We start from the raw sequence: 25019 nt of genomic DNA, 5'->3' as shown, positions 1-25019 counted from the left end.
GCCCTGACCATTTGGGGAGCACTTTTAGGTCCCCCAGAGTGTTCTGGGGGCAATAGATAAACTGACAAATAGATTGATAGATTGTCCTAAACAGAATTGTGTTGCCTGTGGCTCATGGGGAGAGCACCATCGTCCTTAACTGAAGTCCTCCCGGGTCCCACCGAGGAAAGCATAGGCTGTCCCCACCCCATTCTTGGCCAAGACTCCGAACAGACAGGCAGCCCCTGCTTTCTGCTTCTCTGGCAGCTCAGTGGCTCTATTTGAAGGAGGAAGGAAAACACACACTCTTCCTAGCCCCATTTTTATTTTTGTTTTTGTTTTTCCTGAGACTTGACAGGGAAAGTGGCACAAGTTGGGAGAACTGCCTTGTACTTCAAGCTCCTCTGGGAAGGAGCTCTGGGAAGCCCCTCCTCACCTCCACACCATGACTGAGGCTGCAAGCCGCCCTTTCTCTAACCTGCACTAATTCGCTCTTCCTCTTGTGATTCCTCTCCTTATCAACTGCCTCTTGCTGTCTCACCCTTCCCCTTTGTGTCTCCTCAGCCTGCCCAGTGGCTGCTCCTTGACCTCTGGGCTGGTGAGACAGTATCAGAGCAGTCAATTCACCTGCTGCTTGTTTTTTTGTTGTTGGGTTTTTTGTTTTGGGGGGTCTTTTGTTTGTTTGTTTTTTGGTTTTGGGTTTGTTTTTTTTGTCTGCAAAGTGGTCATTATAGCTTCAGCTCTCCTATGCATCTTTACCACACCAACAGCCACCATTAGTTGTTGGAATTTCAATCTCATGCATCAAAGCCTTAGCATACATGGGTGCCTTGGAGCACTTCCTGATTCAGCAAAGACTCAGAACAGTGGCCCAGGTGCCTGCTGAGAGCTCACTGTCCCTTCGTCCTCAGGGCCTTGTAAATGCATGCCACCAGAAGCCACTTTTAGTGACACTTGTTATGAGAGACTAAAGAAAGCTTCATTGTGTAGATAGCTTTACTGCTTTGAAAAGGAAGTGTTCACTCTGGTTACCTGAGGCATGTGGACATCCCTCTGAAAACTACAGAGGTGGAATGCTTGACTGAAAGTGTGATTGTTCTTGTTTTCAGGGAATAGAACAATTGAAAAAGGAAGAGAGAAGATGGGCTAAAAAAACAAAGTGGATGAACATGAAAGCCGTTTTTGGCCACCCTTTCTCTTTAGGCTGGGCCAGCCCCTTTGCCACACCAGACCAAGGGAAGGCAGACCCGTACCAGTATGTGGTCTGAAGGACCTTGACCAGCATTGCCACTCAGACCACATCACAGCACTCCCATCCGCTCTCGGGAATGTTTAGGCCAAAACTCTTAAAACTTTTTTATGTCTTCAGAAAAATGGCTGAGCATTGCAGAGAAAAAAAAAAGTCCTCATGTTTTATTTTTTAAGAAAAAAAAATCATTCTTTCAATTTTTTGATGACTGAAGCTGCTCTTTTTCCTTTTAAAATCACTTCTCTGGCCTCTGTTTCCTCTCTGCTGTCTGTCAGCATGACTAACGTCGAGGGTGCTGCCCAGGCCTTGCCCCTTCTACTAATTGAATGCCCCCTGATGCTGTGCGTGGATGAACTGGCCCAGTAGGAAAGCCAAGAGGGCCCTGACCTCCTCCTGCCCACAGGGCAGCACTGGCGTCCACAGGACTCAGAACCTCATGAAGATGATGCTAACCCCTTGAGGCCTAAGGATGGAAAAATTGGGGCTGAAGCCGTCATAAGGGTCCTTGGCGCAGTGGTCTCCTGCACTAGTGGACAGTTTGCCTCAGTCTCAGATATCAGTTGTCAGCCTTGTAGTTGATGGGCATGGGTGTAAAGAATGGTGTGGGGGAGGGGAGAGGTAAAGGGGCCTTTGTATTCTGAATCAGCAATTATGTCACTCTGGCTTTTTGGGAAGACTACGAAAGAGATGTTTCCCAGTTCAAAATGCCTTATACAATCACAAGAGGAAAAACAATTTCAGGCAAGCTACAACTACTTCCTACCCCAGTTTCTGCCCTTTCCCAGCAAGATTTCAGTCATTGGGAGGGAAACAGACTTGCCACCTGTCAGGATCATCTCATTCTTAACTATGTCATGGGCATATACTTTCTAGAGTTAAGTCCTCCAGATGTGCACAGACCTGTCTTACATTTGTTTAGCCCGGGAAGTGGTTGTAGATGTTAGGTAACACTCTTAGAGTTGCCAGGTAGCCCCTACTCACCTGCTTCTCAGCCTGCCACACAGATGAGCTTTCCCATCAGTAGGCACTGCCTAAGCAAAGTCACACAGGGAAGAGCTGGTCTCGAGCTGGGGAAGGACCAGAGGGTGTAGGAGATGCTGAGAGAAGACCATTCTTGAACCCTACAGCCATGTGGAACCTGAGCACCATGAAGTCCCCCACACCAGTGGGTTTAAAAGCAATCACCACAAAACTCCTTTTTAGCTTTTGCTTGGGGTGGGGGTGGGGATGAGGTTTTCACTCTAGTTGTGGGCAGGAAGAAAGTTAATGTAGCCCTGTGGTTATTTTTCACAAGTCGGTGGGACACTCTGCCTCTTCCCAACTCTGTCAGTGCTTCCACATGGGAACAATGCAATAAACCTTTTCCAAACCTGCCTCTGCTCTGCTCTCTCCCCATGGCCTGTGCAGAAGGGCAGGTGGTGGCAGGCTGCAGGGTGAGGGAGTTTAGTTTTATTCTTAAAGGCCAAGGATGGCCTTTCTGCAGGCACAGTGCTCTGCATGTGTTGGTGGGGAGGATGCTCTATGGCTCCAAGAGGTCAATCTTTCTGGAGTCTAGGCCCAGAGCCTGCCCAGCAGCGAGCAGAAGCTGTGCCAACAGAAAGTGCCTAGCGTCCATACCCACAGTGCTGGGTGCTACTCTTGGGGTTCTTGGTGATGGTATCTAGTGATGACAGTTGAGGCAACCCTGAGGAATTGGTCACCTCCCCTACCTCAGTAGGCTTTGACTTGTCTCTGTGTGCTGTTTAGGCTGAGATTCTGGGTGTGTGCATGTACACATAACTTTTTTTTTAAAGATTTTTATTTATTATATGTAAGTAAACTGTAGCTGTCTTCAGACACACCAGAAGAGGGCATCAGATCTCATTACAGATGGTTGTGAGCCACCATGTGGTTGCTGGGATTTGAACTCAGAACCTCTGGATGAGCAGTCAGTGCTCTTAACCACTGAGCCATCTCTCCAGCCCTACACATAACTATATATTGACATATGTAGGTGATTTTAGATCAAGATCATAGCATTTGTTCTCCAGGTGCCTTTGAAACTTTATTTACAGATCTCTTGGCATATATGAAAGAGGTGTGACCTGTTCCAGGTTCAGCAGGTCAGAAGGGTCTAGCCTTGCTTGAATACTCAGGATAGACCTTCTGTGTCAATGGGCAGCTACACTGGAGCTATAGGTTCTGTTGTCATTCTCTCTTACACATGCACGCACACACACACACACACACACACACACACTTCCCCCCCCCCCCCCTCAAGACTGGAACTCAGGAATAGCCTTTAAGGGCATTTTGTGAATGACTCATAGCTTTACCCTTGGAGTTTCTAAGGAATGCAGTAGATGACACTGCGGGAATCTGAACCCTGAGATTAAAGTTCACACTCTAAACAGGCATGCGCCCAGCTTACTGCCCAGGTCCCATGTGAGTCTCCCTCTGCATTATTACAAGACAAAGGCCACAAAGTGAATGTCCTTAATGCCCACACTGCTTCAAAAGGGACCGAAGACAGGACTACCCCCAGAGTGGCCTGTGTGTCCCATTTCAATTTCTCTGAAGCCTGGAGTGCTTTTCTGACAGCACAGTGACCAAGGCTGTGTGTCAACAAGTTACTCTGCCCTGAGTCTTTCCATCTGTTAAGATGGAGTGAAAGGTTTTTCTCTGTGGCCTTACTGGAAAGTGAGCCTTTGTAGCCCATCTTCCAGAATGGTGACTAGATAATAGGAGTGAAGAAGACATGGCCAGTGGGCTGGGTAATCCCACGTACTTGTCCATTTCATCATGTCATATCCACATATTGGCATGAGCTCAGTGACATGTACACAGAAATGTGTGCCCAGCCTCTCCTCACTTGGACCTTACAAGACTTCCAGGGTTAAAGGGTAGCTAGTCCTTGCTCATTCTGGCTCAACCACTTTGCATCCTGAGGAGAAAAATCTTCCAAATAAGGCAAACAACTAAGTGCTTATTAAGGAATACCCATGCAAGACTGGCATCACAGACACCCCACTCCAGGAGGATGGGCTTGAACGTGACTAAGAAGCTCTCAACTTGTCTTCTTTCAAAACGAAGTGCACCTGTTCCAAAGGGCGAACTAACCAAGGTAGTTCCAGCAAGAAAGGAGAGCCAATGCTTTTCTGCATAGCCAGTGCTTTTCTGCATAGGATGTGCAAAGGATCAAGCTCAGGGCCTCAATCTACAGGGATGGGGCTGCAGCTTAGACCTGCTGCAGGTGGTGGTGAGTGCAGCAGCCTAGTTGCTGGAAGGTAGTATCCGAGGCCAGCATGCTCCTAACATGAGCATGAGCTGTTAACCCCTTCTACTCAGTTATCCGTGCCTCTCCCACCTGAAATATATTAAACAGCCTCTAATGACCTTTAAACATGTCATTTGAACTTGTCTTGACCAATGGCACCTTTACTGATGAGCCAGCAAGACAAGGGTAGAACGGAGAACCAACCTTCCTGTGAGGAGCATCCAGTGAGTTCTCCAGACCCAGTGTTTGAGCAACTCAACCACAGGCAGTGTTCTGGTATTCATTTTCCACTGTAGCTTCCCTCACAGTGCTGGTTCTTTATCTGAAGCCAAGCGTGGAGGTGCACATGTTACAGACCCAGTGAGTTCAGAAGTAGAGGCAAAAGGGTCAGGTCAAGGTCATCCATTGCCATATGGAGAGCTCAGGATTAACCCGTGGTACAAGCGACCCTATCTCAAAAAACAAAGACTCCATAAAGAGCCAGGTAAGTGTGTCTGTAGCCCCAACACTCAGGGAGTTAGGGCTAGAATATGGCTTGAGTCCAGGAGTTCAAGACCAGCTAGGCAGCACAGTGAAGACCTTATTTCAAAAAGAGAAAAGGAAAGAAGCCACTGGGCAGCACGTTCTCTCAAATCTGAGCCTTCGTCTGCTTTCTCCCTCCACTGCCCTCTCATGGACAAAGAAAAACAGAGGAATGATGACCCGTACTTCCAGGATGACTTGCTAGAAACCCTCTGGGGGAAAGGTGCCACCAACAGCTCTCCTGTGGAGTAAAGAATATCTGGAATTCATCTGGGATGAACCTCAGTGTGTGTTCCAACCCCTGCTTGTCTATTTAACTGCCAAAGTATGACCTTGGACAGGCTCCCTAAGCTTTAGTTGGTGTCTGTAAAACATATGATCACCCACTCTCATGGTTTCTGTAAGCACTGGATAAAAATGGAAGGTAGAGTGGTGCGGACTTTGGTTTTTGTATGTAACAGCTGCACAGGAGATGCAGTTTTCCAGTCTGAGTCACCAGTGCCTCTGCCCCGAGTCCTGGGGTTAAACACATGTACCACCATGCCCAGCAAAAAAACTTTTTTTAAAAATACATTACCTGCTGAATACTTCCAAGTATTTTGGTTGTGAGTACGTGTATGTTCTGGGTTGCAATAGGAAGATGTTTGATGCTGTGGGCTGCAGTAGAAGGGTGAGAAGCTGCTGCTGAGGAGAGCTGGTATCTGGCCAGCTGTACAGAGCTTGCTGTGGGGATGCTGGCCAACTCATCTGCTGGCGTTGGGGTTCTATTCCAGGACTCTCACAAGCCCTGAGCCCACGCTTGGGGACTCTGCTGCCCTTGTGAGTCTTAGGCCTCACTCATTCATGCTGGGGTGTCGGTGAAGGTTCACAAGTCAGACTCCACTGGACATTCAGGTGAGGCCAAAGCCTGCTCACTGAGTCACGGCTCACTGAGTGGACCTCAGGCTGCAGAGTTGCCTTCCGGACACCTTTAAGTCTACAACTCTTAGAAAAAGAAGCCCCTGGGTCTGTTTTATGAAACAGTTTACTTAGAATATTTTCTTTCCATGCTCAAAGCTGATACTCCTGAGTCTATGTATGTAGCTGCTAAGGAATGTCAGCACACAGGCCAGTTGATCCTAACTCACCACTTTACAGCGCTAATCCTGGGCTTGCACTGCCCCTGCACCTGACTTTGAGACCCACAGAGTGAAGCTTCGTCAGAGAATGAGGAAAACACCTGGTAGAGAGAGAAAAAGCACTTGTTTCATTTCGGCATAACCTCCCAACCGAGCTTGGGCTGCTGGCTCGGCCTCTCGGGACCTCAGTACTGAAACCTTTACAAGGTGTGTGTGTGTGTGTGTGTCAGGATCTGTGTTCCTAGCTTTGAAGAAATCCAAGGAAGTATGGCATACCCAGTCTGTCCCACTGTAATGCCCCAGCCCTTGTTGAGTGACTGCAGATGATAACCAAACAGGAGATGCAGGATCCCTGCAAGTTAGTTACCTCTGTTGTCATTGCTGCTATAAGGTATGGCCAGGGGCTGCAGAGGGCATCGTGTGCCTGTGTGCATGACTTGCAGGGGCTAAAACTCAGGTCTTACCTGATTCTTGTTCTCATTAAAAAAAAAAAAAAAAAAAAAAAAAAAGAACTAATGCTCACTCCAAGGTGAAAACATGAAACACAGAAATATACACCGTCTGCAATGGTAAGAGCTCCGTGGGAGTGTCCTATGCAAAATGCTTCTCCCCATGGTAGGACACAGGTGGCAGGATGGCCCAGGGTCATGCAAAACTGTCGCCATGATTTCTCGTTGCCACACTGTTGCAATTTATAGAACTAGTTACTTTGTCTGCCGTTGCTGCTCATTCCAGTTCACAACTTTTCACTATAACTTAGTGTCAATTCTGTCTTGGGTTCTTTTGATGTTTGAACTTCTCATTGTGAAATAATTTCAGACTTATAAAAACCAGCAAAATTGTATATCTTCTGTATGACATTCAGTGTTACCAAAGATAAACATCTTAAAACAACAACAACAACAAATTCCTTTCTCTTTTAAGAAAGTAATTTGAAAGGAAAAAAAGAGGAGGGGGTGGAGGGAAGCTTGCAGTCCGCATGGTAGTACACACCTGTAGTCCTAGCTGTTCAAGAAACTAGTATGGGAAGATCACGTGAGCCTCGGAGTTTGAGGCCAGCTTGAACTATGCAGCAGACTAAAACCCATTTTCTCTTTAAGAACAAAACTCTTGAAACTCACTGTCCTCCACCTCGGGAGAGGTTCCACTGCTCGCCTTTTGTCTTCAGGGACTCCACATTCTACTACTTGTCTCTTTTTCCCCATTTCTATCAGTTCCTGGGTCTTAAATTTATCACGGCCTAGATTTTTTTTTAAACTAGAGATAAATTTATATAATGTAATACAAATCATTTAAATGTATAGTTGGTTCTAAGACACTTATCAAATTTAGAATAAACAACTTTTGTCTAGTTCCAAAATAGTTCAAGCACAGACCTTGGCCCTGGTGAAAACTGTAGGTCGGTTACTCTGTCAGCTGCTCTCGTGTGGGGTTAGGCTGTGGTTTGGGGCAGGAGGGACACTGGCATGTTACACTTGTGCTTCACTGTAATTGGGAACCCTTGCTGCTGGTCCACTGAGTCCTGGCAGTTCTGACCTTGGTGGTTGTGTTAAGTTCATTCCTGGAACGTCTCCCTGCTGTAAAGTGGCCACTGGCTCCTTCAGTTTTTAATTTCTCATATGAAGAGAGAGCATGAGATCAGGCTATTTTTTGTTGTTTTTTGGTTTTGTTTGTTTGTTTTAAGACTGACTTAAAGTCCCTGGCTGTCCTGGAACTCACAGAGATCCACCTTACTCTGCCTCTACTCTCAGCTAAGGTCAGATTCTTTAACTGATAGCTTTTACAGAAGTCAAGAAACTTAAGTCCCTGAGATGTCATGGGAAGGGTGCAGGAGTATTGGTATAGGATATGGTCAGATCAGTCTGTGTGCCTGCATTACAAAAGGGATATGCCATATTCCAGTTACAGGAGAAAATTGCATGGAGGAGAAGAATTAGGACCACAGAAGTCTTCCTTGGGGGAGAGGGTCATGAGTCATGATTGAGTATATCAGCATCTGTGTGAGAGACTCATAAAACTCCCTTAGCTTTCAGAAGAGGTAGAGAGAGCAGAGGCCAGACTGGGGGCTCAGAGCCTTTGTAAGGATGATGTGAATCTGGAGATCAGATCTGTCTGTATCTGTAACCATTCGGGCCTTTTTCCTACCTATCACCCTCTTTCTGTGGCCGGGGGACTGAGTCACAGCCAGCACCCACAGCAGGTGAGTGGTCATCTTGGGAGAGGCCATGGGGGAACATACACCGCATGAACAGGTTTGACACCAACTTCACCGCCCACAGTGGCCTGGGCACCTTCTGTTGCTTCCCTTTGCATGTCTGTGTCCTGTGCTGTGTCCTCCCCCTCAGCCATGCCAAGCTTGCTGATCCCACTGTGGGCAAGGGGCCCCTTTCTTAGTGGTTTCATAGGTGATAGTCTAGCTCATGTCTGCAGAAGCCAAGAAGATATCCTTGGCCATTGGGTATCTGTCCCTGGCCAGTAGCAGGTCCCTGCCTTTGTAGGAAAGGGTCTGATGGTCTGCAGGTGACAGGCAAGTCCAATGCCAGGTCTGCCCATTGTGCTTCATAGTCTCTGCTCTGCCCTGCAGTCCTAAGGGTTCTGGGTCACAGCAAGCTGTATTAGACTTTCCATCCCCTGCTCTGCCAGGGCAAAGGGTGTGTTCACGCAGCACGCTGACCTTCTGCCCCATTCCCCTTCAGGGCATTGAACGCCTCCAACGATCAAAACAGCCCAGGGAGCAGTCGGGCAGCTGGAAGTCGGTCCAGGAGGCTTTTGGTGGGGAATTTTCCCTGAATTGGTTCAACCCTTTCACCAGACCTTGTCAACCAGAGATACCCATCGACAAGGGCTTGGTACGGCAAGTGTCATCTCTGTCAAACATGGACAACGTGGAAACAGCTGAGGGCCAATTGGAAGAGACAAAAGACAGGGACCCTGTGGAGGTACTTGGTGAATAGAGGTCACTGAGAGTAAGATGCCAACAGTGCCTGCTACCCTGATGAGTGTTACCAACTGTCACCCCCACCTTTTTTTTCTGCTAGGATTGGGGTAGGGGGTGGTGGGAGGGCAGTAGAGGGTACAGGAGAGAAGGGTCTTTGAGTTCCTCTTAGCAGGATGTGCTAGAAGGGATGGTCATTAACACTTCTCCAGGCCTATTCTCTGTCCAGCAAGGGAAATGGTGACCAGGATGTCAGGGTAGGGGATCCACTTCTGCTTCTTGAGGGCTCTCTTGGGGAGGCTGAAGATCTTGGGGAAGGGATACTAACATCAAGGAAGACCAGCCTGGAATGCTAGAGAGACTCCAGCCATTTCCAGGAAAGGGATTCCTTGGCTGGCTGGCTGGCTGGCTGGCTGGCTGGGAATCAGAACAAAGGAGGGGCTGCTGAGCCTGTCTTCAGGACTTAGGCTTGGTTGACAGAGCACCCCACACATCTGTGTGCATGCATACACATGTGCAGAGCCTACCCAAATGGAAACAAGCCTGAGTTATGACAGTACCATCATCCTATAGATACTAGACACTTCCCTGACACAACAATGCAGCCAGCCTTTCTGTGACACAAGCATGCATTACCAGAAGAGCTAAGTAAAGACATATATTAAACTCCTGGAAAAAAAAGTCTAGTAAGATATGGGGACAGGTGCAACCAGAAATGGCGGACCTTTGCATTTTAGAGCAGCTCCTAAGATGGTGCCCCACAGAAAACTGCATTCCTAGACCTAGTGACACATGCCTTATCCCCAACATTTAGAGGAGGCAGCCAGTCTCTGTCTGGCGAGGCTGGTCCACATGGTTCCAGCAACATAGTGAAACCCTGTCTTAAAAACAACAAAAGAAGAACTGTGTGGTGGTCAAGACACGCAGACTGCTTAAACCAGGAAGACCCCAGACACTGCTCTCCCAGGATGAGCTTGGACCTAGTCTGCTCACTGGAGCTTGAGGTACCTGGCTTTACTGACAGTCTGGGCAACCTCCTGCACACCCCATCCATTATTGCAGTGGTTGCCAAAGCAGCAGCTTCTGCAGTCTAACCAGTTAGTCTCAAGAAACACACCCAACTCCCCAACCCACTCCTTGAACTATTCCCCAGTGTTCCTGGGCCAACAGAACCCATGGCCTCAGTGACATGAGTCAGTCGAGGTACTGTCCCAGGACCCTGAGAAAGGATCGCTGTGAGGAGCCAAGTGGTCCAATTCTTGGGCAGCGTCCTAGGTCGTCCCTCAGACTTGAGCATTAGCAGCTGTGGCCTACTTCACCCCACTGCGAGTGCACTTCCTCCAAGCAGGTCTGCTCTAACGTCTATTAGCAATAACGTGAGGAACCCAAGTTGGCCCTAACGTTGCTGGCACTGTGTGCAGAGAACTGTCCTCTGGTGCAGGGACCCCAACCCCAAACAGAGCTGGATAGCCTATGTGCTGGATCATAACCAGAGATTCCACACCAGGGAGAAAGCAGGGCTAGTGACTGGGTCCCCAAGGAGCAGCAGTTAAAAGAAGGAGGAGCTTCAGCGTCTGGATTTGTTAACTAAATGCCCTCCCACACTGAGGCAGAAACTAGTCTTCCTTGGGGACAACTTGGCCTGCAGCAGAGGTACCTCCCAGCCCGCAGCCATTTGTTTCCAAAGTGCTTTTCCTGGAAAGGTTGAAGTGTGCATTTTGCTCTTACAGGTTTAGATCTTCCACACTCCTCGGCAAGCCCATTACCATGTCAGGCCTCAGCCATATTGCTCCCATGTCCAGGAGATACGGACAGCCAGGATCATGTAGGTAGTAGTCTGTCCAGCCCCGGATCTTGTGCCTTCACACCAGAACACAATGACTTTCTCTCCAGGGTGACTCATGAGATTCTACTCAGCACTGCAGCTGATAAAAAGAGGCCCAGTGTTTCTAGGCCAGAGGCTGCTTGCACACCTGCCTCTCGGTTTGAATGAAAGTTCTTTGGTCTACCTCTGTGGCTAGAGGTGCCTGTTTTTTTAGCAGGAGATCCTAGCCCAAAGCACTGGACAGCATCCTTCCTCTCAGGTCTAGTGTGTAAAACAAGTGTCACACAGACTCTAACAGTGGTTTCATGGGGTTACTAACTGACCCTTCTTGGCCCCAACATACACAGAGGTCATGCCACAAGCACATACCAGACATCTGCATGGCCCAGAGGTGGGCATCTGGGCAAAAGGAGTGAGGACTTGAGGTTTTCTGGTTTCGGGTGAATGAAGGAGTGATGACAAGTTTTATATTAACTTAACACAATCTAAAGGTATTTGGGAAGAGGGATCTCAGTTGAGAAAATGCCTCTAAGGTTGGCCTTTACACAAATGTGCAGTGCATTCTCTTCGTTGATGTAGGAGGACCAGGTCCAGTGTGAGTTGTGCCACATCCGGGCTGGTGGTTCTGGCTGGTGTAAGAAAACATGATGGGCAGGCTTTGAGGAGCAAGCCAGTAAGCAGCACTTCTCTGTGACCTCTGCATTAGCCCATGCCTCCAGGGTCCCGCCCTAACTTCCCTCAGAGATGGACTGTTACCTGTAAGATGCAATCAACCCTCTCCTCCCCAGATCGCTTTTGGTCATCGTGTTTTTTCACAGCAACAGAAACCCTAAGACAAGAATGGCCTTTGAATACACCAAACACTCCTTATTCAATCTGTACTCAGTACCTCTGGAATTCATGTCCACTCAGAACTACAGCCCTTGAGAGAGGCTGACCATCACGAAGATGGCCCAGACCAAGGAGGCCAACCCACTGGAGAGAGCTCCTGGATCCATGAAGTTCAGAGACAATGACTCTCCCCAGATTAAGTTAAGCAGCATGCTGGTGTAAAAGAAAAATTAACTCGGGACCACTTAGCCATCTTAAAGTTGCCAGAGTTTAATTCAAAGCACAGTGATACATGAGCAGATCCCTTTACAGCATAGTAAAGCACAGACTCCAGGGAACAGGGAAGGATACCTTGCTTCTTCAGATGTTGTCACTGGCCATAGACTCTTACTTAAGGAAAGGGCCTCCCTCCCCTGGCCCATCTAGAGCAAGAGGGGCCTCACGCCAGCGTGGGGCCTGCTTCCGAGAGGACGGAGCCCTAGGGTAAGAGCTTGTAGCACCTGGTCAAGGACCAGCTCCACGATGCTTCCTACAGGACTTCCAGCACAGCCTCCAGGCACCCCTGGACTTGATAGAATCCATGGTGTAGATGGAAGATGCCTCTGGCACTTCTCTATCTGGGCTCTGGATATGGTTCTGAATCCAGATGACAGTGGCACTGTCTTCTGAGGCCACAGTTCCTAAATATGTATTTGAGATGTCTGCCTATGTATGACATGTGCTTAGGTAACCTGGCTCCCTGGAGCTACTGCCGGTGGTTACATTGGCCTTTGAGCTCTGTCTTTTGCTGGGCTGGCTCTTGAATCTGCCTTCATATGAGTAATCAAAATTTAATCATTTCTTTTTTTTTTTTTTTTCCCGGAGCTGGGGACCGAACCCAGGGCCTTGCGCTTCCTAGGCAAGCGCTCTACCACTGAGCTAAATCCCCAACCCCTAAAATTTAATCATTTCTGACCTGAGAGCTAAATGCAATTTAGGAAATGCTAACATGCTTACCAAGGCTCAGAGCCAATCAGGGCTCCTGCCTCCATCTCAATGGTATCAGATGGGCTACTTTGTGATGAGAACGACCTTCTCGGCATGAACCTCTTTCACTTGTCTGGAAATAAACTTGACAATGAACTTCCTGGGTCCAGTTTTCACTGGGGTGCATTCTATCTGGAAATTGATGGTCTTTCCGGGCGGCACCGTCCTAGAAAATTCAAAGGCATACAGTCAGCCAAAGGTGCCACAGCAAGAAAAACTGCATGAGGAACCAGGCAGGCATCTGGGAAATCCCTGTGCTGCAGAACCAGTGAAACAGTCCTCAGCTGTAAGACAAGATGGCTGGCTGGAATGGCTGCTTTCCAGCTACGCAAGTCACAAACCCTCCTGAGAGCCCTCAGGAGCAAGTTTCATGATGACTCTACAAAAAAGTGTTGTCTAACCCTAGGTATTCAAGATGGCAAATACATGAGAGTATATTAGGCTCTGAGGCCCTGCCCCAATACTACTGAACTGAATGTAGTTTTGTTGTTATTTGTTGTGTATTTTGTTTGCTTCGTTTGGTTTTGGGGGGAGGGGGACGCGGGGGTGGTTTTATCAAGACAAGGTCTCTCTTGGTAGCCCTGGCTGTCCTAGAAATCACTCTGTTGACCAGGCTGGCCTCGAACTCACAAAGATTCACCTGCCTCTGCCTCCAAAGTGCTGAGATTAAAAGTGTGCACCACCATCACCACCTTGCCAGAATCTGTTCTTTAATAGTGGTCATGGGGAATCAGCGCATCTGTGGAAGTTTAAGAAATTAGTCCCAGAGTAACAGGAGCCTGCTGGGATTTACTCGGAAAATCTAGACACCTGGTAAGAAATAGGCCTGAGGAACAGAGCATTTAAGTAAAATCCTTTACTGGATATGTTGACATACCACAATCAATAGTGTCTGTCAGACAGAAAACTGTGAGAAACACCCCTGCACAAAGGCAGCAAAGACTCCAACTAGGAATATGCCCTTTACCAGGAAGACATGTGGATGCATAGGAACTCATCCCCTGTTCCTGCAGGCTGAGAACGAGCACCGTGCTTTACTCTGAACATTTAAATGATACAAGATCACCTACAGAGACACATGAAACAGCCTATTAGTCCAGAGACTGAGGTATATTAGAGGGTTACCTGTATTATAGGTGATGTTTCAGAATACTAGGTAAAATGATAGGTTATTTGACAAAGTTGGGGCTCTGAACTATGCTACCCCAAAACTAAAGTTCACAAGTAATTATGCAAAGAAATTTCCAGGGAAAGTGTAGACTATTTCTATATTCTTATAATGACGTTAACTTCAGTATCCACAGAGAAGATTAAAGTTTTAATGTGAGTTCCAGTGGTGAAGGCATCTTAGGGTTTTAAATGGTCTAGCCTGGGGTATAGTTCCATAGGAGGGCACTTTCCTTTCATGTACAAGACCCTAGGCTCGATTTCCAGGGCGGTGCCTCAAACCAAACAAACTGTAGTGCCACATGTGGGAGCACACATCCTTGATCTCCGCACCCAGGAGGAAGAGGCAGGTGGACCTGTCTAAGCTCAAGGCCAGCCTGGTCCATGTAACAAGTTTTAAGCTAGCTAAGGCTGTAGAGTCTCAAATAATCCAACCCCTACAAGCAACTTACAAAACGACATTCCTCACTGACTTAAGGCTGCACTCAGGTTAATAAGAAAAATGACTCCCTAGCGGGGAAAACCAGGCAAAGGGAAGTACAAATAAATAACAGGAGAGAGCCAACAAGAAAACCTGAGCTGTAAATAGAAACATAAAGACAGGGACGCTTTGGCAATTCTGAAGAACAACCAACCTGACAAGAAGCAAAAGGTCTATTGCTGGTAGAGTAGTAATTAGTGTAACTTTTTCTGCAACCTGACACCAGCAATATGTGTCTACATCTTTACTATAACATCCTAGGAGTTTATATCTCAAAAGTGTGGCACAGGTGTATGAGACCCCTGTGCAAAAATCTATCACTGGTACGAGTACTCACTCTTGCTCCCAGGACTTCATGTTATTGAGGCCCAGGCTTTCCACTGAGAACTTGATGTTAGTCAAAGGGATGGGCAGGGTGTTCTTGAAGTTGCAGGTGATGGTCAGAGGCTGGTTGACCTTGCTTGTGCTCGGCATCTGTTAGAGTGGAGAAAGACCGGTGTGACAGACTGAAGATGAGAGATCAGAGCTCCACCAAGAAGAGTAATTCTTGGTCCTCTCTCGAAGCCTCGACTGTCAGTAAGTCTGTGCTCATTTGGGAGGCTCAAGTGGGGAACCTGGCCGGCCTGTGCCACTCTCTTAGATCCCACATCTTTGCACATGCTTACCTCTCTAGTTTTGCCAGACATATTTTTAAGAAATTCAAAGTATGTAATCTCACGGTAGCCAGAAGTCCTCGTGTGAACTACATCCTGATAGTATCCATCGAGTCAGGACTCCCCCTTTTCCAAAGCTTGAGCGATAAATAGTTGTTAGAGCTCCCAAGCTATACTGACACTCATCCCGCCTCACCAGTGACCCAAAATACCAAATTGCCTCACAGGACAGCCAAGAGAAACACATCCCAAAACAAGCCATGTTCCAGACATTTGAAAGTCCTACATGCCTCTGGCCTGCCCTGTCTCCCCTGGATATACCCTCTTCCCCAGAGCCCCACCTTCCCTGCCCAGGGCACCCCAGGGCTCATGTCTTTGCCTGCATGTTTCAGGTTTTGTCTCCTGTAATTCTCCTCAGGGCACCTAGGGTCTGAAACACAGCCAACTGAGTGTGCCCTGAGAAAGCTGGAGAGTCTGCCTCCAGGACATCTGAAACACCAACTAAACTTGTGTGGCCTCAGGGGCACGTGTTCTCCGACACCCACAGATATCTGTGATATTACCTGGGAGGGAGACCTCCCAGGAGAAGCTTTTTAACTTATTTTTTTCAGAGGTATTTCATTTACTTGAATGGTTGGTTGCATGCCTAGTGTCCACCAAAGTCAGAAGAAGGCATCAGATCACCTCAAACTGGAGTTACAAGTGGCTGTGAGTCATGATGTGGGTACTAGGAACTGAATCTGGTTCCTCTGTAAGAAGAAGTACTCTTAACCTCCAGCCCCTCCAAAGAAATTCTTGATGATCAAGCCATGGTGGGTACACTGGAACTGCTTCCAAGTAGAGTGAATCCTGTGAAGTATGCACACTCTGCTTCCCCGAGTGGGGACCAGGTCAGTACCCAGCCATGTCTAAAGATAACTCAGTGCCTTGAGCCCTCAACCACACTGCTACAGGAATGTCAAAACATGGTCTCCAAAGGGGGCCATGTCCTCAGCCTGAGACATTCCTATGGGACGTACGCCTGCTGAGATGTAGACATCTTTGACAAACCCTACAATAGCCCTCGCCAGGGGAGGGCTCTGGGATGATTGTATTTGACAGGTCATCAGAAACATAATGAAAGTCTCTTATGCAAGCTGCCTTTGACTCCCGCATGCATGGGAGAAAACTGATCAGAGAGCCCAAGCGAATCTGGCACCCACTTCATCATCTCACTCCACACGGGGTAGGCCCATGGCAAGCTTTGCACTTCATGGACGTGTATCCAAAACTCTTTGATACACAAGAAGCTGATGGCATGGATCTCTTTTGGCAAGAGGAACTGAGCATCTGAGGAGGAGGATGGGAAGAGACTATTCACTGTGTCAACTGCATCTTTATAGTTTTGTACTGTGCACAGGTATTCCTTGTTTTTAAAAGTTTAAACCCATTTAGCCAAAAGTTGAGAAAAGAGAAACTTTTTGACACATCACTTCTCAGAAATACCTGTATGTAAAAAACTGATGTGCCATTTTCCTTAGGAATACAATTGGCCCAAAGATCAGTCAACCAGGAGACCACAAAAGCCCTGAGCTCTGCCCCTCTCCAAGGTCAGATTTCATATAGGATCCCTTTCTAGACTGCAGGCAGCTCACCTCTACAGAGAAGGCAGAGTACAGGAAACACAGGGTCGTATCAGTGGCTACCCGTTCACCAGAATCAACAATTTCTGCAATGATGAACCCTTTAATGACCATCTCATCATCAACCATGCCCAGTTTATAGATGTAGAAACTGGAATCCATGCTGAGAGACACCTCTGATTCTGTGAAAAAATGGGAAGGAAAGAGAGGTGAGTTCTTGGCCAAGATTAGCTCTGGGGTTAGAGCTGCTTGACCTCAGAGGAGTCCTGTCCTCTCTTTAGAAAGCCTGCACTCAGGGACCAAATGGATCTAGCATTAACTGAGACCTCCAGGCCTATTCTGGGATCCCACTCTCAGGGTGGCCTGTCACGTTGACAGCAGCCACAGCCCACTGATGAGAAGGGACACATCAAGCAAATATCTGCTGTTGCAGAGGCATTTCATGACACCATTAGCACCTTCACTTGTGATTGTGTGCTAGAGCCCCAGATTCCTGGCCTGCTTTTCTTCTGTTCCTAGATTTCTTGTCACCACCAAAATGTAAGTGCTCAATGATTGCTATGTTCTCACATAAAGAGTTAAGGCATGGGGTTGGGGATTTAGCTCAATGGTAGAGCGCTTGCCTAGCAAGCACAAGGCCCTGGGTTCGGTCCCTAGCTCCGAAAAATAGAAAAGAAAAAAAAAAGAAAAAAAAAGAGTTAAGGCATGCGAATGATCCACAGAGAAGAAAGAGACATCAGGTGGTGGGATCCTAGTCTCCCTGGGGCTTGAGGCCTCATTGCCCCTGATCCTCGTACCTTGGCCTTGAATCTGCACAGTCTTCTGGATGACTCCCAGGTTTGTCTTCTTGTTGCCTGTGTAAGTCTGTAGGTCAAGGGAGCATGAAATGTTGACATTCTGTGGTGTGGCCGTTTTCCTTTTCAACACTATGGTCAAATTGATAGGATGTCCTAGCTCCACAGAGTTCTGGAGGACAGATATGTGAAGTGTCCGAGAGTTGAGCTTGTCATCAGGACGTTTCCCAGAGGCCTTCTCCATGGCCTTCCTCTCCTCTGGGCTGCCTGTAGAGACAGAATATTTTCTGAAGACATGCTTGGGGTCTGAGAGAGCCTTCCCATCCTGGTTAGATTTTCTTTCTTTTTCTTTTTTCTTTCTTTTTTTTTTTCTCTTTTGGTCAACAGCACAAGCCATGGTCACCTGGGAAGAAGGGGCATCAACTGAGAAAATGCTAAAATGCTGCCATTTGATTGGTACAAAGACAAGTCTGAGGCATTTTCTTAATTAATTACTGATTTAGAAAGATCTAACCCACTGTAGGTCTAACACCCCTGGGAAGATGGACCTGTGTTGTATAAGAAAATTTGAGTAAGACACGAGAAGCAAGCCAGTCAGCAGTGTTCCTCCATGACTTCTGCTTCAGTTCCTGCCTTAAGTTCCTGCCCTGGCTTCTGTCAGTGGACTGTGAGGCAGAATACTGTGAGCCAAACAAACCCTTTCCTTCCCAAGTTGCTTTTCATCATGGTCTCTATCACAGCAATAGAAGCAAAACTAAGACACCCATTGACTAGCACTGTGGAGGCATCCAGGAGCTAAGGTTTCACACTACAAGCACCCAAGGCCCCATGCTGGGAACCTGTAATAAGTGGAAATGGCAGAACAAAACAAAACAGATCAGAACACCTTTGCTCATCCTTAAAATCTGTGGGAATACTAGAAAGAGTGATTTCTCCTTCAACCTGCCCAGGACTATTGAAATCACCCGAAGGACCATTTAATCACAAAAGCCCACTGAGCCAGGCATGGGGACTTAGACCTCTAATCCCAGCACTTGGGAAACCTGAGTCAGGAGTATTGCCATGACTTCTAAGCCAACCTGGACTACATAATGAGTTTCAATCCATCTACAAAGTGAGACCTTATCTCAAAAAACTGGAAGAGAGGCAGGAGGAACTCAGAAGGCATGAGGTAGTCCCATTCTCTCCCCTCCTTCCAGACCTTCAGTCACCCTGAAAACAGGAAGGATTAGTCACAGTGAAGTCAGAAGCCTCCCCGCCTGGTGGTATGTGGGTTTGGAGCAGACCCACAACCTCACCACAATGGCTTTATTGTCCTTTGGCTTTGATGACAGATCCCTGGAAATGTCCATTTGCAGAGCTCACCTTTACTTGACCAGACTTAGCATACAACAAACATTATCTTTCCTTGTGTATTAAAAAAAAAAAACAGGGGCTGGGGATTTAGCTCAGTGGTAGAGCGCTTATCTAGGAAGCGCAAGGCCCTGGGTTCGGTCCCCAGCTCCGAAAAAAAAGAACCAAAAAAACAAAAAAACAAAAAACAAAACAAAACCAGTTTTAAAACCCCAAAGAGAAAACCAGGGAAGAACAAAGACAAAGCCAAGTTGTAAGCTGTCATCTCGAGGCTCTGTACAAATGAGAATGAAGCAGAGCACTGTGTCCTCCGTCTGGACACAGCTCCTAGGTCAAGGCAAGTATACTTTTTATCCCAGACGGTCCCCTGCTTATGATGAAGCAAATGGGAGAAAAATTCAGAGGTTATGAATGATGAATACGGGCTGCACAGAGGTGCTGCAGGGAACCAACGTACAAGCACACAGCAGAGACAGCAAACACAGTCTGGTCTCCAGACTGTCACAGTGTATCCAGCAAACCTGTAGTTTTCAAGGAAAATCAGCCCCTGTGGAAGCCTGATTCGGAACCTACTAGAGAAAAACTTTACACAATCTATTTAAAATATAATCAGAGGGACTATGGATATGGCTCAGCCAGTCAAGGCACTTAATACAAGTTTGGCGACCTGAGTTAAATCCCCAGGACCCATATGGTGGAAGGAAAGGTCTGACTCCCACAAGCTGTCCTCTGACCTCCACATGTACAATATGATGTGCTCACCCACACATATGTACACACACAAAATTAAATAAGTGCAAAAACCATTGTAAATATATTCAAAGAACTGAACGAACAGAAACAGTAGCTTACCAAGTAGATACTATCAATAAAGAACTTGCAATAGTTTTAAAGTCAGTAATAGCTTAGAGACTGCACAAGAAACCATCAGAAAATGTGAGCTTAGGTTTGTAGAGAGAATATCTTATGTTTGTATGGATGTGGCACTTGTCCATAAAAAATGTGATGGCCTACAGCTTAGGCAAGAAATAGGAGGTGGGACACCCGGGAGGCAGAAAGGCTTCTGGGATGGTGTCAGGTAGGAGATTTGTTTGAGAAAGTGTGACAGACGCATGTGGTACCTGCACACAGGCAGTCAGCCACATGGCAAAATGCAGATTAGAGTAAGTGGGTTATTTTACGTTATGAGCTAGTCAGAGAAGAGGTATTGTAAATATATTTTGAGTCTGAATCTTACTTCTGGGAGCATGGGGCTTGGAGGGAGAAAGAACTGGAGCTAACTTTTACATAGGTTAATTGAAATTACTTAGTCTTAAGGGCAGAAGGGGAAAGTACAAGGAAAAAGCAACAGTACACTGTCCCCTTTCCTCTCTCCCTCAGGTGCTGGCAAAGTGTTTGCCTAGCATTCATAAAACTCTGCTCTAGTACTTTAAAAGAAAACTTAAAAACAACAACAACAAAAAACAAAACAAAAAAAAAAACAAAACCTAGGCCAGGGATGGTGCAAACACCTTTGATTCAAGCACTCAGGAGGCAGAGGCAGGCAGTTCTCTGTTAAGTCCAGGTCAGCTTAGTTTATATAGTAGGTTTGAGGCCAGCCAGAACTACGTAGTGAGATTAGTCTCAAAAAAAAAAGACAAAACAAAACAAAACAAAAACCCTCCTAGCCCAGCCACTTCTAAGCTGGGTGACATTAATCCAGTAAGAACACCCCTAGCCCTAGCTCTGAGTCTGCTGCCTATAGTGTCTGAAGCATTGTAGGACTCTGCAAGTGCACAGGAGCTGAAAGTGCCATGTGTTTGCAGCCTGGTGTGTGTTGATTGCCCAGGCAACCTGAGATCAGCTTTTGTTTCAAATAGGGCATCATAGTGTAGACAAGGCTGGCTTCAAACTTAACACAATGTTCTTCCCCTAACTTCCAGGTGTGTGCCACCATGTTTGGATACCTCATCTCGTCCTGGAGTGAACATACTGAGTCATCATACAGGACACAGTCACCCTCATCCCACAGGACATGGTCACCCTCATCTAACACTGCCTTTAGTACTGTCACAGTCTTGCTAAAAATCATGTGGTTGGGTTGTTGTGACAGGAACCTTTGGCTGTTGATGCCCCAGATTTCTGCCATCAGCTCCTTTTGGGTCTCAGATCTGCCATCCACCAAGGACTGTCCTGGTCTTGGAACTGGCCTGTAATGACACAGCTACCTTCTGGGAACTTGTAATGCAAGGTAATATCTTGACGCCTGTTCTCGCCCACCATCTTGGTGCTGATGTTCTTGCCGATGCTAGCAGTCTCCACAGCGATGAGGACATTCTTCTCCCTTTCCTGGTTCTGCTTCACCAGCCAGATGTACTTGTCACCGTTCACCTCCGTGAACACAAATGTGGTGTCATACATGATTTGGACCAATCCCTGGCGGATAGCAGACACCGGTGAAGGTCCAATGCGGAATTGTCCTGAGTGGGGAAGTAAGAGAGGATTACTGCCAGGGTCTCCTTGACCACCTGCCTCCCGACCCCTAAATTCATCACAGTAACAGTAAGAAATTCCACTCAAGTATGGAGGCAACTGGCACTTCCCAGGCAGCCCGAACTGCTTTACAACCATTAAGGACACATCCCAGCCTAGAACTAAAATGTTCAGGAAATCTCAGGCCCAGAGCCATGCCCCTGTTTCCATTCATCCCAGCACACTGCCTACTGTATGGCCTATACCTCTGCCTCCTGGATATTGGGGATAAAGGCGGTACTGACCTCATCGATCATCAAGCATCCAATGAGCATCAAAGTAGTACACAACAGTACTTAGCACTATAACTATCTGGGAACCATCACTAGCCATTGCTATTGATCTAAACCAGTGGAGCTGCCTTCTAAAGTGTTGACAATAGAGAGGTCTCCTTGGCTGTCATTAACAACTTAGTAAGCATAAACCATTTTACAGATCGGTTTAATTTCCCATATACTTGTACTCTGGCCTTGCCATGCCCTTTGTCTATTTAACCTTCAATAGACCCTGGCCTCTTAACAGCAGCCAGCCCTGTGATTCAGTGTACTGGGGGAAGGATAAGATGCAGAACAGGGCTTCTAATCTAAACTTACTGTTTCTAATGTGGCAGAGGGCTTCCTACTCTCTGTTGTCACCTTGGCTACAAAGTGAGTTGGTGGTGGGCTTTTAAAGCCCTTTCCACCTGTACATAGAGCTTCTACCTCTCAGGGAGATAGTAACCCTAGGCTGTGTACAGCCCAGTTGCCAAGTCTACTGTCTCCACCTTGGCAAATACTACTGAGACCCCTGAAGAGACTGTGAGGCCTCTTGCTGAGCATCTGTCAGCAAAAGATGTGGTGAGCTTGCCTCCTCATGGGGAGATAAGGAACAGCAGATCTCTGGAGGTTCCTATCTGCCTCCAGTGGGAACTTGGGACACTGTGATTTTGTCTTGGGGAGCCTTTGGGACATACTGGCTGGAAGAATATAGGCACCAAAATATTTTAAGTTGTAATTTAGATGTCTTTGGGGGACCTGTGCCTCCTGCATCTGGGTACCCATCCTCAATTCACATGGTTCCCATCATCTGGGAGCTGATGGTCCAGATGATGACTTTGCTCCTTGAAAGGCTGACAGAGGCCACTGTAAGGTTGCCTGTGTCCTGCACAGACCAAGGTCCCATAGGGATGCAAGAATGGAGGAGCCGAATTGTAGAGAACCTGGGGCAGCCTGGGTAGAGAAGTTCTTTTATGAAATGTAGGTTCACAAAAAGGTTGAATACTTGATATCATCTCAAGTCTTCCCATTCACTGGGCAACTTGTTTGTTTGAGTTTATTTTTGTGGATTGTTTTGTTTCATTTTGTTTTGCTTTTGAGACAAACTCACTATTTAGCTGAGAATGGCTCTGAACTCCTGATCCTTTTTTTCCTCTTGAGTGATGGGATTATATACAAATGCCACCACAATGAGGTAACTTGTTTTTTAATATTCAGACTAACTTGGTTGAGCCTGGTAGGACAGACCCATGACCCCAGTACTGAGGGTGCAGAGCTGACAAATGGGAGCTCCAGGCCAGTCTGAGTCTTACACAGCAAGACTGTCTCTAAAACAAAAATCTTTTTAAAATGAGTTTGAGATTATAATATAATTACATTTCTCCCTTCTCTTTTCTCCCACAAATGTTCCTACATTCCTACCTCCTTGCTCTCTCTCAAAATCATGGCCTCGTTTTCATTGATTGTTTGAAAAACCTTAGATAAATAATATGAATTAATGAAGGTGATTTGATTCTGATGTAGGAGAAGCTTGAAGTAAGAATGTTAATGCTGGGCTGGAGAGATGGCTCAGCAGTTAAGAGCACTGACCACTCTTCCAGAGGTCCTGAGTTCAATTCCCGGCAACCACATGATGGTTCACAACCATCTGTAATGAGATCTAATGCCATCTTCTAGTGAGTCTGAAGACAGCTACGGTATATTCATATACAATAAATAAATAATTTTAAAACAAAGAAAGTAAGTTGATGCTGTGAAGGATTTACTAGTAAAGTTGCTTAAGAAATATTAAATTAGGGGTTGGGGATTTAGCTCAGTGGTAGAGCGCTTGCCTAGGAAGCGCAAGGCCCTGGGTTCGGTCCCCAGCTCCGAAAAAAAGAACCAAAAAAAAAAAAAAAGAAATATTAAATTACACAAAGTAGAATTTAACCGAAGAAGTGCTGCCTCTGAAGGTTAACATACAAGGCTTGTTAGAAACTGTAGGAACCAAAATTCTGTACCCAAACTGAAGTTTGGGTTACTAGGTTTCTGCTAATGTTTGTTCACCAACATTGACCTGAGATTAGGCTCATTTCTGATATCAAAACCTAACTTAAAACTGACCATGAGGCCCAACCTCCTATAAAGGAACAATCCTCTAATACGGCCCCTGTAGGAAGCAGATCAGCGTCACAACCATCAATAAGTCTAGGCCTGCCTGTAAGTCCCTGTGCTCTTCTCAGGAAGATCATAATTCTAGCAGGTGGGCAAGATAAACTTGGGTAACAACTATTCAAAAAAGAACAACACTGGTGTACGAAAAAAATGATTCTGGCAATATCTATGCTATATAAATCTCCCAACTGCCCAAGTAGCCAAACTTGATGTCTCCTGTCTCAGTTTCAGCTGTTCAAAGTGTAACCTGGGGCAGGGACCAGAAAGAGATTTAAGGATGGCAGAGTATGTATAAGTTTAAGGCCTACATAAGCTGTAAAAATGTTCTGTTCGAGGCTGATTCCCTCCTGTGCATTAGTGGACACTGTCACACACACACACACACACACACACACACACACACACACACACACACACACACATTTGTTTCTTTGTTTTTGTTGTTTTGTTCTTTGATTCAGAGTTTCTCCATGTAGTCCTGGCTCTCCTGGAATTCATTCTGTAGACCAAGCTGGCCTTGAACTCACAAGAGACCTGCCTGCCTCTACTTCCAGAGTGCCGTGATTAAAGGTGTGTGCCCCACCACCCAGAAACCGTCACACATTCTTAAAGAGCTTTTCCCTTTATCAATCTTTTATGTGTGCAGGGTGGTTTCTCACTGGTAAGGCATGTTAACTCTATAATAATTCCACAGATTTTTCAGGCAGCCTCGGACCATCCCTCATCTACACAGAAACTCTCCAGGTCTTAGCAGCTCCTTGCAACCAACCCAGTACAAGATAGTAGGTTAAACAGTAAGGTGGGATACTCCCACTCCATCCAACGTGGGCTCAACTGCCCCAGGTACCTTCAGCTGCTAACCCCATTTCACTTCACCTCCCTGAGCCTGGATTTGCAAAACACAGATAAACAGGGCTTTGAAAGATTAGCTGTGGCCCATCAAAACAGCCAAGTGGCAGGTGATACCTGCTAAGCCTAGAATCCTTAATTCACTCACTGGTACCCATGTGACAGGAGAGGCCTGACTCTCACAGGTTGTCCTCTGACCTCCACCTCTACACCATGACCCATGTGGAGCCAATAAATAAATAAATAAATAAATAAATAAATAAATAAATAAATAAATAAATATGATTTTAAAGCCTTTGAAAAGGTGAGCTGTACCTCCCATCAGCACCTGCGCTCACTGTCACGTGTGCCCTCTTCACAAGGCTGCGCTCAGTGAGAGGGTAAGCATCAACTTGAACCTGTACAGACTAGTCAGAAGAGCAGACCAGACATGGCCTGTG

At 46.7% G+C, this 25019-nt stretch overlaps 2 protein-coding genes across 11 annotated transcripts in view; one reads left to right on the top strand and one right to left on the bottom strand.

Annotated features, from left to right (window-relative positions):
* The window catches only part of Zdhhc3 (zinc finger DHHC-type palmitoyltransferase 3), a 48336-nt gene extending 35115 nt beyond the window's left edge, over positions 1-13221 (top strand). For 4 of the 10 annotated variants that reach the window (XM_039081311.1, XM_039081312.2, XM_039081313.2 and 1 more), the window contains 2 exons: positions 8821-9063; positions 11464-13221. In XM_039081311.1, coding sequence (XP_038937239.1) covers positions 8821-9063; positions 11464-11532 — 312 coding nt within the window. In that variant the 3' untranslated portion in view covers positions 11533-13221. 10 annotated transcript variants of the gene reach the window in all.
* Tgm4 (transglutaminase 4) overlaps positions 11964-25019 on the bottom strand; it is a 37034-nt gene continuing 23978 nt past the window's right edge. The window contains exons 10-14 of the mRNA NM_022713.2: positions 21019-21270; positions 17462-17725; positions 16677-16846; positions 14727-14863; positions 11964-12907 (exon numbers count right to left, since the gene is read on the bottom strand). Of these exons, the coding sequence (NP_073204.2) occupies positions 12766-12907; positions 14727-14863; positions 16677-16846; positions 17462-17725; positions 21019-21270 (965 nt within the window). The 3' untranslated portion in view covers positions 11964-12765. The remainder of the gene's footprint in view (positions 12908-14726; positions 14864-16676; positions 16847-17461; positions 17726-21018; positions 21271-25019) is intronic.

Source organism: Rattus norvegicus, chromosome 8 (assembly GCF_036323735.1).
Source record: "Rattus norvegicus strain BN/NHsdMcwi chromosome 8, GRCr8, whole genome shotgun sequence".
NCBI lineage: Eukaryota > Metazoa > Chordata > Mammalia > Rodentia > Muridae > Rattus > Rattus norvegicus.
Note: the sequence above shows the minus strand (reverse complement) of the source record. Positions and strands in the feature narration are given on the sequence as shown.